The sequence below is a fragment of the Artemia franciscana genome, chromosome 14 (genome assembly GCF_032884065.1).
Source record: "Artemia franciscana chromosome 14, ASM3288406v1, whole genome shotgun sequence".
Lineage (NCBI taxonomy): Eukaryota > Metazoa > Arthropoda > Branchiopoda > Anostraca > Artemiidae > Artemia > Artemia franciscana.
In genome coordinates, this window is record NC_088876.1 from 37,382,805 (window position 1) to 37,401,396 (window position 18,592).

The 18,592-nt window shown below is 32.4% G+C and overlaps 1 protein-coding gene across 1 annotated transcript in view; it reads left to right on the top strand.

The window, feature by feature from the left end:
• LOC136035669 (conserved oligomeric Golgi complex subunit 1-like) overlaps positions 1-16,439 on the top strand; it is a 105,332-nt gene extending 88,893 nt beyond the window's left edge. The window contains exons 8-10 of the mRNA XM_065717586.1: positions 4,538-4,694; positions 8,600-8,917; positions 14,075-16,439. Of these exons, the coding sequence (XP_065573658.1) occupies positions 4,538-4,694; positions 8,600-8,917; positions 14,075-14,164 (565 nt within the window). The 3' untranslated portion in view covers positions 14,165-16,439. The remainder of the gene's footprint in view (positions 1-4,537; positions 4,695-8,599; positions 8,918-14,074) is intronic.
• The last annotated feature ends 2,153 nt before the right edge of the window (positions 16,440-18,592 follow it).

Here is an 18,592-nt window from a genome sequence, read left to right on the forward strand (position 1 = left end):
GCAGTGTAAAGCCCTTCTTTCATCCCTATATATTTCCAAAAATACTATTATCAAATGTCCGGTCACTTATGAACAAATTAGAAGAGGTTGAACTTTGCTTGAAGAATGAACTGGTTGGTATTGCTTGTATCTGTGAATCATGGTCCGCGACTGAAGAGAATGTAGTATTTGAGGGATATGCTACCTATTTCAAACCTAGAATGACACCCAATGACATTACAGTAACACATGGTGGTGGTGTTGGTATTATTTGTCGATCGTCTATAAGAAATCGAGTTCTCACCTTCAGTAATATACCAAATAAGCATGGTTGTGAAGTATTATGGCTGTGGTGCAGGCCTAAGAAGCTTTCCAAGGAAGTGGCATCACTGGTGATATGTGTTGTTTACTATCCGCCCCATGGCCCCTATCGTAAAGACCTTGTGAATTACTTGCAAAATTGCACTGACAATTTACGATCTTTGTATCCTAACGCTGGTACAATAATGTGTGGTGACTTTAATGACTTAGATACCAAATGGCTAAGCAATTCGCTATCACTTAAGCAGGTTGTCAATGTGCCAACAAGTGGTAACCGTATGTTGGATCTCATTTTTAGCAACTGTCCTGAATATTATAATATTACAGTTACATTACCCTCATTAAATTTGAGTGATCACCTGTGTGTTGCTTGGGCACCCAATGATTTTATCCAAATTGACAAAAAATAGTGTGTTGTACAGGCCTTTCACAACTGAACTAGTAAATTTCTACAAGAAATGGCTCACAGATCGTGACTGGCGTGATATTCTCCAATTGTCTGACGGTGACAAAATGGCAAGTTTATTCTGTAAGGAACTGTTCGAAAAATACTGTGAAGTTTTCCCACAAAAAAAAATATATGTGAAATCTAATGATAAACCATGGTTTACTCAAGAGATTCGGAACCTGATAAAAGTGAGAAATGAATTTCATTTAACTGGACCCGTAAAAGATTTCAAAAGAGCAAGAAATTTAATTGTATATAAAATAATAAGTTCACGTAAGCAGTATGGGTCTAAAATAATAAGCAAAATATATAAATCGAACCCAAGGAAGTTCCATGACTTAGTTCAGAACATTATCGGCAAAAAGTAACCAAAATTGAAGTGAGAGATGTCAATGGTAAACCTCTGTTACCTAGTGAAATTAATGACTTTTTTGCATCAATTTGTAAAATTCATCCGCAACTAAGAAAATTACCACCGAATGATTCAGGTTCAAATATCCCTATTCTAGACATTTGTTCAGTTGCTAAAAAGTTGAAGGCACTTGATTCTCGTAAATCTAGTTATTCTAGTGAGAAACCGATTGAATTGATTTGTGTGTGCTAATTTTTTATCTACTCCTTTAACGGCAATTTTTAACCAACGTTTTATTGACGGTGTTTTCCCATGTATTTTTAAACAGGCGTATGTAACGCCAATCCCCAAATGCAAGGCACTTAAATATATTACCGATATGAGGCCGATTTTGAAAACATCAGCTCTTTCAAAAGTATTTGAAAGTTTTATTTTTGATTGTTTATTTGAGGACATAAATGATAATACTGATTCCCAACAATTGGGGTTTAGATCTGGGCATAGTACTGTTTATTATTTGGTTGCATTGTTGGATACTATCCTTTAGCACTTAGAAAATAATGGGGCCTATGTTGATGCATTATTTGCAGACATAGTTAAGGCTTTTGATAGTCTTAATCATATGTAGTTGTGGAGAAAATAATGAGGCCTATGTCGATGCATTATTTGCAGACATAGTTAAGGCTTTTGATAGTCTTGATCATATGTAGTTGTGGAAGAAGCAAAGGCTATGGGTGCCCGTCCATTATGGTGCCAGATCTCAGTGTGTCCAACTTCCTGATCCTTAGCCATCTGAATTTGTAAATATTTTTTGTGGTTCGTCAAAAGGGACTAGATTAGGCCCGCTTTCCTTGCTTATTGTTTTTAACCGTATTTCAACAACAATTCGTGAGCGTTTGAAATTTGCTGATGATTTAACTGTTTTATCACTGCGACTAAGCCCTCCGACTACTGAACAGTCTGACTTTATCGAAATCTATCATGATCTAAAAGCTAAATTAGAAAAGGTAAAACTGACGGTCAGTGAAACTAAGAGCTCTTATATGACGTTGCTCATAATTCCTTACTGCCAAATCAATCTATCTGATTGATTAAAATATTTACTTTACTCAATAGATTAAAATTTAGCCCCTATTACTCTTTAATTGTTTGGTCGACTTTGTTTATTTTATTTGATTATTTAATTGGAAATATGGGGTGAATGACTATGGGTGTCCATTGCTCAAAGCATTTAATTATCCTAGTCAAATTTCAATTCACAGCATGTAATTTTATATGCTATTCTACCGTTCTCTTCTACTTTACATGTCCTTTATTTCCCTTATCCTATACTAATTTATAGCAATTTATTTTCTAATTTATATGCTCTGTTCTACTTTATATGTTCTTTATTTCGATTATCGTATACTACTTTACATTCTACTTTATAGTAATGTATGTTCTGCATGCTAATATTCAGTTTCTAAGATAAATCGCACTATGCTAACTTATGGGTGGTATTTTGTTTCGCTGTTTATTTATTTTTAGGATACTATCTAGTTTCTTTGTATTTTGTTAAATATTCGTTTCTTTAATGTCATTGATCATTATGACATAATTCTTTCTTTGTTTTTGACGGCTTTGTTGATTTCTGTATTTGTTGATTCTTGTATTTTGTTGATTTCTGTATTTTGTTGATTCTGTATTGTTGATTTCTGTATTGTACATTTTCTTAATATTACTGATTTGAATGTTATGTGAGTGTTACAATTTTAGCTGCCTTGTGTAAGAAAGCGGTTATTTGTCATAATATTTAGAGTTTTTGTTTTTAATCTTAGCATGGGACGTGATTGTCTTTTACTAGGTTGCATCTCTTCAACTTGTTGTTTGTTACGCTAGAATTTTATAGGGCCCCAAAAATTCAGATCGTGGGGTACTTTGGATTTTCATAGATTTTAATCTTTCATGAAAGCGTGATAGTGATGTTGTTTCTGCAAAACTACCTGAGGAGTTGGGATGCTGCATATACTGAAACATTTTCTGCCAAAGCGGATTTTGTGGATGATTAAATCAACGACCCTTGAATTTGAATTTAAATTAAACTTTATTTAGAAAAAAAAAACAATGCACAATTTAATCACATAATAATTAAGTTTAATTTAGTTTATTATTAATTTATTATATATATTATATTATATTATATATTATATTAAGTTATTCTAAGAATAACTAAATTATAAATATAACTAAATCTAAATCATAAGTATATTATATATATTATATTATATTATTATATATTATATATTATTATATATAATATATCTATCTATATAAAAATAAGTTGTCTGTCTGTGGATCTGTGGATCAGGTGACGTCATGTTTCTGTGTCGGCTGACGTCATGAAATTAGTTGTCGTCATTTTTGTTATGACGATGCTTAGTATATTGTAAAACACATATAGATATATAAAAATAAGTTGTCGGTGTGTCGAGTGACGTCACTGTCCGCATATGACGTCTGAATTATTTCATCACATACCAATTCAAAAACGAATGTATTCAAGCCGAAGTAGCTCAGTTATATAACTACCAGTGTTGGCGCAGTGGGTTTGACCTTAGCGTGGTAATACGGGACCCAGAGATCGAACCATGCTGCAGGAATGCACTAAAGGGCCGACGCAGGGACCTTAGTAGTCAAGAAGCGTCGTTAATCCGATACAAATAGAGTAGCTCAGTTGGTAAAGCGTTATGTTCCAGGTTCTAGGTCCGAGAGGCTCCAGGCTCGAACCTTGGCTTTAGCAGGGACACAACTACAACGGGGACGCCGGGGGGCAAAGGGGGATATATAAATGACGATGGGGACACAGGGAATGTTTGATTAGCAATCAACAAAGCTCAAGTTCAATCATTAGAATAATGAAGTATAGACCTGAATACGGATTGTTTTTCCCTTGGACAATTATATGTTGCATGTTCAAGAGTCGGTAAAGCTGACAATCTATTTATATGTACAGACAATGGGACAGCGAAGAATGTTGTATATTCGCAAGTTTTACGTAGTTAAAAACATCAATATATATATATCTATCTATATTCACAGGTGGGACACAGGGACAAAACTACAATGGCGCGTAACTAATATGGCGCGTAATGACATACGCGCGCGGGGGGGCTTGTTATATTATATTTTATATTATATATTATATTATAAGTTTATTATTAATAATTAATTAATAATTAAGTTTATTATTAGTCCAAGAAGAAACGAAGTTCTGAGGACTAACGACTACAACAATTACTATCCATAAATTAAACTAAATAACTTCAATTCACTAAATAACTAAATAAATTCAACTAAATTTACATAATAATAATAATAAGTATAATATATATTCTTACCACTGCAACCCGGATAACTTAATGCTATTTAATAATCCATAATTTATTTTCGTTTTCTAGGGCTGCTGTGCACAAAATCACTTCCCAGACTGGTGATTCTGTAACCACTGCCTATGCTGAGTGCATTTCCGATGCTAATTTAAGCCAGACTTTGGCTTTGCAATTCTATTTTGATATTCAATTTGTTGTTACCTTGCTACTAGGAAGAGAAGATAAGGTAATAGTCCATTTAATGATAATATTTCTTCTATATTTGTATGTGGCTGTTCTAACCTCTCATTGGTTTTTTGTTACCATGGTAAGTTAGTGAGTAACTATAGTTGAGTGGATGGCACACTGGGCTTGAATTCCCAAGTACATTGGGGCGTGTGTTTGAGTCCTGGTGTCGCTAATATCGAGTTCTGTCATAGATTGGGAGTCAGTGGTGTGACTAACGTCTGGAATGTGAAATCAATGGGCCTTTGAGGTCTGAGCCTCGATCCAGTTAGGTACACCGCGCTACAGATTCCAATTACAAATTACCATAGTAAGTCACGCCACGAGCTACTATATGGATGGAACGCCTATGGTAGCGTTAAATTTTAACGTCAAGGGAAGGTAGTCTGTTAGTTGATTTATTTTTATAGCACCAAGGAATCCAAAATATTTTTTTTGCCTTCGAACCGATCTTAGGTACATTCATGCCTGAAAACAGGGATTTTCTTTTGGTTATTTCGACATTTTAAAATTTTTAGGGCAGTATTATATTTTCGTCGATGTTGCCAAGTTGAATTGTGAAAATAAATAAGCAAGATGCTTTTTAGTTCATAAAAATTGAAATGTTAACAATCTGCTGATGTCCAAAGATATTATTTCTCCAAAAGAGAGCTACACCTTCTTAAGTTATTTGGTGTTACATGTTTTCAGCTTATTTTTCTTGCTGATTTTTTCAACCCCGTATCTTTCTTTAAATTTGGATCCCCCTTCTGCCCCAAACTACCTGTCTGCTTATATAAGTTTTTTTTTTAATTCAATTCCTGGTTTTAGTATTTTATTAGATATATATGGTGGAGTAAGTTTCCATGTAACCAAAAAAAAACCAAAAAACAATGTCCTTAATATTCTCCTAATTCTGTTATTACTAATGTCCTAATTTCCTAATAATAGTACTGTCACTACCACTGTCACTGCCCTAATTTTTACTATTTTTAATGTTTTTTTTTCCTTTTTTTATACTGCATACTGTAACGAGGCTATTTCTTATTATTACCACATGAATTTAGGTTACCAAGAAGGTGGTGCTGCGAATTTAGGTGGTAGTCCATTTAATGTTAACATCCCCTTTTTTTATGTTGTAACGTAGTTGTTTTTCATCTTTAGCTCGTGAACTTAGGCTACCATGATAGATGGTATTACAAATTAAGGTGGTACTGCATTTAATGTTAACATTTTTGTTTTATTTTTGGAAATGGGGTTGTTCCAGCTTTTCATCTCAGGACAAGTAAGTTTAAATAATCTAACACAAATTAACAGCTAGTTTGTAGTTTCTTTTCAACTTTTGGGTATACACCAGTAGCTAATGGTAATATCAGTATCCGGGTAATATTTTTGACTTTGACTTTATTGAATATAAACACACAAATAAAACACAACTCCAGGGGCTGATCAATGATCCTTAAGGCCTAAATGTTGCCCCTGGAGAAAGTCGAGTATTCATATTAATATATCACTGATTATTTACAGAAAAACGAAGGGTTAAACTTAGATACAGAAAAAATACTGGAAAAAGGCACTGGAAAAAGGCATTGCTGAATAGGTATACTGAAAAGGCACTAAATAATACTGAGAAAAAGGTTGTGGTAAATACTGGGAAAAGGCACTAATGAATAGGCACTAAAGAATACTAGAAAAAAGGCACTGGTAAATACTGGAAAACGGTATTACTGAAAAGGCACTAAAGAATATTGAAAAAAACGGCACTGGTAAATACCAAAAAAACGGCATTACTGAAAAGGCATACTGAAAAGGCACTAAAGAATACTGAAAGAAATGCACTGGTAAATACAGAAAAAAAGCACTACTGAAAAGGCATACTGAAAAGACACTGGTAATTACTGGAAAAAGGCACTACTGAAAAGGCATACCGAAAAGGCACTACAGAATACTGAAAAAAAGACACTGGTAAATACTGAAAAAAGGCATTGCTGAAAAGGCACTGAAGAAAGCTGAAAAAAAAGCACTGGTAAATACTGGAAAACGGCATTATTGAAAAGTCATATTGAAAAAGCACTAAAGAGTACTGAAAAAAAGGCAGTGGTAAATACTGAAAAAAGGTATTACTGAAAAAGCACTAAAGAATACTAAAAAAAAGGCACTGGTAAAAACGGATAAAGGGTATTACTGAAAAGGTATACTGTAAAGGCCCTAAAAAACATTGAAAAAAAGGCACTGGTAAATACTGGAAAACGGCATTACTGAAAAGGCACTAAAGAATACTGAAAAAAAGGCTCTGGTAAATACTGAAAAAAGGCATTACTGAAAAGGCACTAAAGAATATTGAAAAAAGGCACTGGTAAATACTGGAAAACGGCACTTCTTGAAACGCACTAAAGAATACTGAAAAAAAGGGCACTGGTAAATACTGAAAAAAGGCATACTGAAAAGGCACTAAAGAAGACTGAAAAAAAGGCACTGGTAAATACTGGAAAACAGCATTACTGAAAAGGCACTAAAGAATACTGAAAAAAGGCACTGGTAAATACTGGAAAACGGTATTACTGAAAAGGCACTAAAGAATGCTGAAAAAAGAGGCATTTGTAAATACTGAAAAAAGGCATTACTCAAAAGGCATACTGAAAAGGCACTAAAGAATACTGAAAAAAGGCACTACGGAAAAAAGATCATTGTGATATCAATAGTAATATCAGTTATTATTAGGGTTAGTTGTAATTGACTGTATGGTAGGCTACTGTTAACATCATATGGTTATGGTACCAACAACAGTTATGGTTCTATAGTAAGAAGGTTGAAACAAAAATAGGAAGAAAGGTCCGGTCAAACATCCGCAAATCGAAGGTCGGGAAGAATTTAGTACATTTTGTAACTTATGGTAGAAAATAGTTGAAGGATGGAACAACCTTGATGACGCCCCAACCCTACTCTCTTTATCATTATTTTTACTTCCTTTGTTCTCCTTTTTATTTTCACTTGCACAATGTTTTTATAGCTCTTTTGTCACGAATTTTACGAATTTCCTTCAAATTGCTTGCATCAAAGCGTAACGTTTTATTACAGGTGTTTTACAGCATTTGCTGTTAGTAATCGAACAGAGAACTAGCATAAATTAAAATGAGTTACTTTTATCCTCCAATCACACGAATGTGAAGTTCTTGTGTGATTTGGGTCCAAACAAAATGCAACCAAAGGTGGGGCTACTCTGGTGGGCTGATGGTGGTAGGGGTGAGAGAGTACTCAAGGGGCCTCTGAATGCTGTATATTATGCAACCCCACAATTGAAAATCACTGCGTTTTTCTGATTCAGTCAAGGTGCAGCATTTCCACCTTTGAGCTAAAAAGCTGGTGGTGAAAGTGGCAGAGAGGGTATTCAATGTGTCGCTGAACGACTTCGGCTATTAAATCATGCGAACTAAAATTTATTGTGTGATAATTGTTCAAATAGAGTATATAATACCCATCTTTATCCTAAAACGTTGGAGGGTCGTGGCTGGGGAAGGATGTGTTAAAGGGTCCTGGAAGACGTTTTTATCCATCTTAGCCAACTTAAAATCCTTAAAATATTCCAATTTAAAAAAAAAGGTGTAATAATATGCCTAGCTCTCGGTGAAAAAGCTGGTGGAGAGCTAATCTTCACTAGCGCTGAACTAGTCTAAGGTCAATAAAAATTTGTATTTTTCTGTGTTTTAGGAGGTCAAAGCAAAAGTTTTAACCTCTTTATGTAGCTAGAATGTAGGGTAATTTTGACAACAAATTAAATTTGAGTAATGTGTTGCCATTTTAGTTTCCTGTGTGTGAGTTAAAAAACAAAACATGATGTTTTTATGGATTCTTTTTAACCTAGATTTGTGAACGATTAATGATAATGAAATAATTAAAGATGTATTTACTCTTTAAATACTTTCTTAGGAACTCCAAGCAAGGGCTACTGACCTTTTCAAGCAGTTAGAGTGCTGGATTGACCCAATCGACCTTGAAATTCTTTCTCCACACTGGCAGTCCCAAGTTAGCATTGCAGTGAACAGTATGAAACTTCTTTATCATTGTTTAACACCATTTGAAAAAGCTGGTATTCAAGAATTCAAAATAGCTTCAGGTCATTATTCAAGGATTGCTACTTGTACAACGCGTCCTGCTTTTAAGCCCCTGACCTTAATGCCGAAACCTGGCAAGGCAGTGTCTGTTGTCCCAGATAAGATGAAAACAACTGAAGAACAAATGGTTTCCGTAAGCCTTTTTAATTATTAATTTATTCAATTAATTGAATTTGGTTAATTGCTTCTATTAATTATTTTACAATTTAATTTAGTTAATTTATCTGATTATTTTATTTCATTTAATTAATTTTATTTATTTTAAATTAATTATTACTTCAGAATTTTCATATCTTTGATTTTTAGCTTTCTACTTATCTTCCCCTCCTCCAAATGTTGGTTGTCCCTGAATATGTTGCAAGGATGTCGTAGGGGAACATTTAAGGGAAAAGAGTTCTTAATGTGAGGGTATAAAGAGGAAGGCTTTGAGTAGATTGGGATGGAGGAGGAGCGTGCGTAGCTGTGTTGGCCCCCCCGGAGGCTTGATGCTGTAGTGATTTATCATTAGAAGTAGTTGTATTGCTCTTTACTAGGAGATTCACGTAAGAAATCTGATAGATCCCTTATTTTGCTATCAACTGATCCCTCTTTTAACTTCTTACGATCCTGTTAGTACAAGCTAATATAGCTGTGAAGTACCTTCTTTAAGGTTATCGTTGTGCTGTAAATTATGCATACAGCTTGTATACAACAAGAATCAACTACAATTAATGGATTAATTAATGCAATTAATATTATTACAATATTACAATTAATACAATATTAATACAATGAATATTAATCTCCAATCCTAACTTAAAATTGCTCATATTTCCTTTACTGCCAGCCACGCCTTCTCCCTGTAAATCCAATGACAACGGTTCCAAATCTTGAGATAGCCACTTGGTCCAAAACTTTGAAACTTTCGATGGAGGAGGAGCGTGCGTTGCTGTATTAGTTTTACGTGGCTTGTTGCTGCAGTGAGTTCTTATTAGTAGCAGTACTTACCTTCCGTAAGTTTTATCTTATTGCCTTCCAAAAACTATATATTACTTGTGGGAAGTTAAAGGAGCTACGACCTTCTCAAATCCCCTAAAGCTAGAGTGTAATTCTAGCTTAAACAATATATATTTTCAACCCTGCGTTTCAAACCTGTCTGGTAAAATGTGGTCACTGGTTAAATATGAAGCTCCAGTCCAACCGATCCCGACTCTTTGTTTTACAAAGTGCAACATGCTTGCCTTTTTGTTGTGAAATGCACTCGTGAAAAATAGTAAAACCAGGGATGTATCCAGGATTTTTTAAGGGGGGAAGCCTTACAAAATAACTTTAAAAATGTATCAAAAATTGGTTTTTATTAATTTTTTATGCGTTTTTATTAGTCGGATAAACATTTTTTTTTGGGGGGGGGGGGGATTCAAGCCCCCTAACCCTCTGGATTTGGTCTTGAGTGAAATTTCATATAAACTTTGGCTTTTTCTTTGGACCTACATCTGAAATTACTCTCTGGAGATGCATTTTCACTCCTGTTTAATTATTCTGAGTAAAATGGCTATCTTAGTACCATGATCTGAAGTCATTGGATGTTGAGAGCGCTCGAGATGAAAAGGGGGAATGGAAAGGCGGCTGTTTACCATCCAATTCCTTTCGCCTTTTAATTATAATACAAGAACTTTTAACATGTGAATGAAACAGTCCCCTTTCCAAGTTTCTGTTTCTTCTATACGACGTGGCCGAAAATACGTAGGAGAGGCTTCTCTTTTTACTTTATTGCGTTCCTGGCGAAAATTGCACTTTAATTCGTATTTACTGCAAATTCAAGGTGTATTAACTGTGATTTAATTGGGTTTTGAATTCAAGATGAATTACGCACCTTAATACGCATTATATTTGATTATTAGGTTTAAGTGATTTTAATGAGTAATGAGTGAAATATGACAAGTATTTTTAAGTGATTTAATGATTTTTAATGATTTAAGTAGTTTAAGTGATTTTAATGAGTAATGAGTGAAATATGACAAGAATGATTGTTGATGCCTTAATATTCATTAATTTTTCATGAGATTGGAAATTGGCCTCCATTTTACCAATTTGATGATGATTGTGAAGAAGTTAATATCCTAAGATGATAGTTAATCATATTCACAAATTTTTAACAAAGAGTTTATTTCCAATCGTTTCAGCTGTCAATTTTCTTTTACCTGGAACGGAATATCTAATATTTTTTTAAATATTTTTAAATATATTTTTTTAAATATTCTAAACTTTTTTTTAAACCTAGAACACACTGCTAATAAACATGGCTCTGCTGATAGTGATTTACTGAGCATGCTCTTAAATGAAGGTTTACGCTTATTATCCAGCACCAATAAAAAAAAAAAATTCCTTAAAAAACCACTACCGAGAGATAAAATAGATACGACATAGGTGTTTTTCGAAGACCACACTGCCTTTTTATGACAAACAAATGAAAGTTCAAATAGGGATAAGTCCTTTTATTAGACATTGAAAAACAAATACAAAAGTACTGGATATGCCGACCACATACATCAGTGATCGTGATCAGTAGATTAACTAAAATATTACAATTAAACTAGCTCTATTTATACAGAAAATAATTACTTCCATGTAATTATCCCGGAAATTGACCCGGAAGTAACTTTTTATTCCCTATTTGAACTTTTATTTGTTCGGCTAAAAAAACAAGAAGAAAAAGATAATGTAATTTCAATCATGGCTCGTCAGGGATGTACCACCTGCCTCTGTGGCTTTTGGCGCAGTAGATGTCTTGTTCAGTCATGGTGGTGCACTTGTTATAACAATGTGGCAACCTAAATTATTGAAAAAACACTGTCAATCATAATTTTTTTAAAGTTAATCACCAACCAGCATTTCTACCGAAACTTTCTAGTTTATCAAGTCCAAGGGTTGCTGTGAGTAATAAAGAAAAGTAATAAAGTAATAAAAAAAAGTAATAATAAAGTAATAAAAAAAGTCCAAGGGTTGCTGTGAGTAATAAAGAAAAGTAATAAACTAATAAAAAAATGTAAAAAAGTAATAAAGAAATGTAATAAAAAAATGTAATAATAAAGTAATAAAAAAAATTCCAAGGGTTACTGTGAGTAATAAAGAAAAGTAATAAAGTAATAAAAAAAAGTAAAAAAGTAATAAAAAAATGTAATAATAAAGTAATAAAAAAAAGTCCAAGGGTTGCTGTGAGTAATAAAGAAAAGTAATAAAGTAATAAAAAAAAGTAAAAAAGTAATAAAGAAATGTAATAAAAAAATGTAATAATAAAGTAATAAAAAAAAGTCCAAGGGTTACTGTGAGTAATAAAGAAAAGTAATAAAGTAATAAAAAAAAGTAAAAAAGTAATAAAGAAATGTAATAAAAAAATGTAATAATAAAGTAATAAAAAAAAGTCCAAGGGTTGCTGTGAGTAATAAAGAAAAGTAATAAAGTAATAAAAAAAAGTAAAAAGTAATAAAGAAATGTAATAAAAAAATGTAATAATAAAGTAATAAAAAAAAGTAATAAAGAAATGTAATAAAGAAAAGGAGAAGTGCTGCCCTAAAAAGATATTATTGTGTTTCTTAATATATACTCACAGAATAGTATCATTTACTTTTAGAAGAAATATATTCGACAGTCAAAGCAGATTTCAAATATTTTCATCAAATATTTCCTCGTGGTAAACTCTTCTGTGAAGCTGGGTTTAAGAACAGCAGCTTTCTTTCCTAAAGGTGCTCTCTGTATTTAAGTCTAGACTTGTTCTAGTGATGTGACAGTAAAGAATGTGTCTGCAGATATATCTATTATGCACTTTCAGCAAAAGTGGCTCTGTTTTCTTTGGCAGAATATACAACAAAATAAAATTAACTAATTCACGACGACCCGTTCAGAATAGTAGAAAAAACACATGAAACGCACGAAAAATATTTTATTAATATATATTTATCTGGGATTAGGGCTAGATGTATCATTAGGGCAGTTGGTGTACGGCAAAAAATAAGGTCAAATAATAGTCTAAATACTACGTTACTACGTGTACTAACTTGTACTACGTTAAGAAAAAAAAACGAAAAAAAAACGAGCGATTCTAGGCTAAAATTTGTAGGTTAAATGGACTGTAGTGCTCATATAATGTTTCACCCATTAAAATCCGAAATGGAGATGACAGCCAGTTTATCACACGTCATCAATCGGCAAACAAGACCAATAGACTAAATGATGCATTTGGCTCCAAACCCAGATACCCATTTTTTTCCTTATTTTTTTTAAATATTATATTTATTTATATGTTTTTTTCATATATATATATATATATATATATATATATATATATATATATATAGGCTATATATATATATATATATATATATATATATATATATATATATATATATATATATATATATATATATTATTTTTATTTTTAATGTTATTTTATAATTTATTTATATTTTATATTTATATTTTATATTTATTTTATTTTTATAAATCATTTAAATTTTTTTTAATTTTTAAAAAAAATTAAATTTTTTTTGAAAAACAGTCCTTATATTTTTTTTAATGGGTTATAATTATGTTTTCATTATTTGTCTAATGCATGTTATACGACCTTCTTGTTGCTAAAAATAGTTGCTGGCAACAGATCAATACAGATAAAACCAATCTGTTTTTCCCATGGCCACCGGTCGTGTTTGGTGCTAGGGATTTCTTTTTTCTAGTTCTTTTGTGGTACCAATAGGTTTTTTGTTCGTCTTCAGCCAAAAATGAGCAGATTATTTTGATAGTTGAAAGCATATCAATTGTAAAGCATTTTAAAGCGCAAGATTTGGCGGTCACTGATAGATGAAGGTTTACTAGATGAACTAGCTGAAGCAACAACACAAAAAGAGACACCTGAAACGATGGAAATGTTTTTTTTTTATAATGTTTGCACACAGGCACATTTTATCTGAGCTTTTAGGGAAAATCTCCCTTTTGTTTCGATCGCTTTTTCTGATTGGTTTTCCCATGCGTCTGAATCAACCTTAATGTTCTTTTATAGGATTTATTATTTTCTTTTTCCATTTTATTTTCAATTATTATTCTATTTTATTCTATTATTTGTATTTATATTTTGTTCGTTTAGAGGGTTATTATTAGCTCGACGGTTTTTTCTGGATAACGCTAGATGGCCGCTCGTTGTTTTTTCTTAGCAGTTTACACCTTCATTAGTTTGACATACTCTTTGATTCTCTCTATATTCCTGCTGTCTCTTATACAAGTTTTTTTACCTTTGAAATTTATTCTTTTTAATTTTTAGGCCACCAAACCGAAGATGGAACAATCACCTGTGGCTCTATCCAACCGTTCTTTTCTTGGTGCAATGAGTTCAAGCTGGTTTGGGAAGTAAACTGTGCAGTTGTGTTTTTATCATATATATTGAATGATAGAATGAAAAGAAACTCCCAAAATTCGAAAGACAAACAAAACGTAGTCTAAAATTTTAGGTAGTGAAAACTGATAGCGGAACTGAAAACTGATTGTGGAATTAAAAACTGATTGAACGTTTTATCTCCACTTTGACGGAAAATTGAAGCTCTTGGGGGATAGCATTGTCTTGAAACTTCTTTTTCGGGTCTTAGCATGAAAATCGGGGTAAATTATGACCAATCAATGACAATATTTTTTCTTTTTCAAACATAATTTGCATGACTGTGGGTTTGTTAAACTTCCATTCTTAAAACACAGGATATATTTCTGATTATATTTTTCTGCAATACCAAACGATTTGTATTTTACAATCATGGGTTTTGTTTTAAACAAAACCCATTAGTGTGGTAATTAATGTTGATAATCTTGAAGAGAATTTTTTTAATTTGACAAAATCTGTTTTATCCATCGTTTACTATTAGCCAAACAATCTGGAATTCTTCAATTTGTCTGTCTATTTTTTATATAAGTTTCTGTTCATCCGTGAGATAAGATATTTAGCACTTGCTGAAGTATATTCTAAGAAATTTTTTGAAAAGAAACCCCACTGAATCAAAATCACATGTCTTTACATGCTCTTATTGTTCCCAGTTGTACTGTCACACTTCTCTTAGGTATTTGGACATATGCTCTTCATATGGCCATACAAGTATTGATTGGGTCTTGAAAAATTGTAAGAAAGTTCAAATTAGCTTTCAGTCCCTTGACCTTGGAGGCTTACTTTCAGAAATTCGCTTGTTTTGGACTGAGTTTATTTACGTAATTAATGAGTCAAGATGCTTTATAATTTACTGGAGTTTTAAGGTCTGAGTTGCCTCGTTGCGTTTGAGATTTTACCTCTGCTCATTTGTGCATTTTATGCAGTTTCATATGTTTATCTTTTTTACGCCCTTCTGAAGCTCCCTCCCCCTTACAACACCAAAATGAATTTAAAATAAAATATAGGCTACTGTTTAGCACTTTGAACATTTACCCAATAAGTTACTGTATGCCTTAGTTTCTTATAATTTTAATACCCTTGACCTGAAATATTGCTTATTAATGTCCATACCAAAATGTAATGACAAGTGGCATCCATAATGTTATTTGGAAAGACATTTCCAGGCTTGAGTCTTTAATAAAAACGGGTAAGAACGGGTAACGGGAACAGCGGTGAATACCAGGGGATTAGCTAATCCCATCCTTTTGATCATGGGATCTCAAGTTCAAATCTTACAGCAGTCACGTATTTCTTAGAATTTTATAAGGAGACTAAGTTTCCTCGTAACTAATAATTAGAAATTAATAAGAACGGATTAATAATAAGAATTAATAATAATAAATTAATAATAAGAATTAATAAGAACTTTAATAAGAACGGGTAAGGTGAGAACAGCGGTGAATACTAGGGGATTTGCTAAAGGGGCAAATACTAATAGGTCCTAATATCTTTCCATTCTGTCTTTCCTCATTCTTTTCATTTTGTTTTCTTTTCGATTCATTTCATGAAGACTTGACTCTATTACGACTATGTGTGGGGATTTTTATCTTTGCAAGGTTTTTATCTTTGGGATTTTTGGGATTATTCTTACTTATTGGCATTTTTGGACCTTATTATCGGAATTATTTTTCTTTTTATGGATTTATCTTTATTTTGGGGATTTTACCTCTTTTATATTATTTGGATTTTTATCGTTAGGATTTTTGGGCTTATTCTTTGTTATTGGGATTTTGGGGACTTTACTATTGGAATTATTCTTTATTTTTGAGATTTTACCTTAGCTATATTATTAAGGTTTTTTAAACCCAAGAATTTCTGGTTTTCTTTTCATAGCCGTACTGAATAAAATCCTTTTTGATTCAGTTTGGATTCGCGGCTTTATTGGAGTTTTTTTCCTAACCCTTGTAGAACTTTGGGTTTACAAGTATTTACTCGGCTTAAAAAAAATTGGTGTAGATAATATTTAAACGTTATAGCAGAAAGTTTAAAATCTGTTTCAGTCTTATAGCTTTAGAAACCGCTTTCTAGAATGTTACTTGGTCAAGACTTTGTTCAGCTTATAAGTTCAACCTCATATTCAATGATATTCCTATAGATGGAAATTGATAAATGTCTTCTAATAGGGAGTTTCTTGTCTTTTATAATTGTCTTTTTAACTAACGCTTTGAAGTAACCACATTATAATATTCAAATAAATTTGATACTTATACTTCAATTTGCTAATTTTAGTGTTTAAAATGGGTGTTATTTGGCAGGAAATCTGCTTAGAAATTTTTTGTTTGATATCCAGTGTGTCAGAAAAAAAGTATTTCCAAAGTATACCCTTCCTCTTAGAAATCATTTAAGAACATACCTACAAGTGTTCCTGCGATGGGAATGACTTTGTAATCACACGGACGTTCCCACAGGAGCAATGTTTACTTATGGGACTTAAGTTGTCGACTTAAATTTGAACTGCTTAGTCAAGCAGTTGAATACTGAGTAAACAAGAACATTATCAGTTGAAAAATCCAGTTGAAAATTGTTTATTCAGTTGAATACTGAATAAAAAAAAACAGTTTATTCAGTTGAAAAATTCAGTTTATTCAGTAGAAAATTGTTTATCCAGCTGAAAATTTGAATACTGAATAAACAAAAACATTATCAGTTGAAAATCGTTTATTCATTTGAAAATTTGAATACTGAATGAAAAAAACAGCTTATTCGGTTGAAAGATTGAACTATTATAATTCTGGGCAGGACATGCCTAAGTTGGTCAATAACATCTTTGAAGGTTGTTTACGAAGCAATGCTGTTAAGACTTCGAGCTGGCCATGCCTACAGCTATAATGATTTAATATAAAATAAGATTGTATTGTAAAAAATGTCATAGTAATCCAAGGTTGCCAACTGTCACACTTTTTCGGTCATTTTCGTTCTGTAGTGCGTATGACACAGAAATCCGCACTTTCCCTTAGAAAGCCAGAAAGTGTCGCACAAAAGTGGAACAATTTCCTTGTCTATTTGAATTTAATTTTAACATTTGAAAGAAAAAAAACAACAATTTGGCAACAGTGACCTTTCTGTGTTTGCACTGTGGCTAGAATATAGCGTCACTTCTAATTTGTTGACGGTATGAAAGTTCAAGCACGTTGATCAACTGGTGAAGAACAAAGAATCCTCGCCAAAAAGAAATTACCTGAAAGTTTGAAATTGAGATTAAGTAATCCGCAGTGAATTTCGTCCTAATCTTGTGTTTAATCATGGAACGAAGTAAGTATCAACAAAAGAAGAGAGACAAGAATGTTTAGAAAAGTTTTTTTTAAGCTTTGGATAAAAAATTCTAGTAGGCTACAAGCTAAGTACTACTAGTACGTGAAAGCTATGTCAGTCTTAGTTGTTATGTGATTGTAAACTTTGAGCTTTGTACGACAATTAAAATTGGGGGAATGATGTTCTTTTTACTAGACTATCATACCAGCAAAGGGATGACATTCCGGTATGTATGCAGTTGTAACATAAATTAGCTAGAATGAAGTTGAATAGAATGAAGTTTAAGGCGAACTACGCCTGGTATCGTTATGTCTCTATAATATAGTCAGTATTAGGCTCCTTTGCTGCTCAACTGAATTTAATAAGACTAAACTCAATTTATGTAAAATAAAGCTGAATTTATGAATGAAATTGTTAAATAAACGGTTAAAGTGAAATATCATTTTGGTTCCTGGGAAAAGAGATAAAGATTTTACATGTAAACCGGTTATTTTGTGGAAGGTTATTTCGGGAATGATTATCTTTTTACTAGGCTATCATACCAGCAAAGGGATGACATTCTGGTATGTATGCAGTCGTAACATAAATTAGCTAGAATGAAGTTGAATAGAATGAAGTTTTAGGCGACCTACGCGCTCATATCGTCATGTCTCTATAATATAGTCAGTATTAGGCTCCTTTGCTGCATATTGCCGTTATTTCAGTTATTCAGTTACTTCGTGGAAGGTTATTTCGGGAGTGATGTTCTTTTTCTAGGCTATCATACCAACAAAGGATGACATTGTGGTATGTATGCAGTTGTAACATAAATTAGCTAGAATGAAGTTGAATACACCAATCGATCCCGTTTTTGATGCTCTTTTTTAATTTAGTAATTTTTTCCTTGGAGAATTACATTTAGAGCTCTTAAAGGGAACAAAGGGGCTCAAAATAACGCATAGTAACCACAATTTTATAAAAAAACTATCTAGGGATAAAAATTGCCATTTCGGTAAATTTACAGTTTCCACGATAATTTAGCAAGGCTAAAAAATGAATACTTCTCTTGATACCTTTTTTATGCTCTTCCAGAATTCAATAATATTTTTGGAGAAAATTGCATTTTGAGCCCTTAAT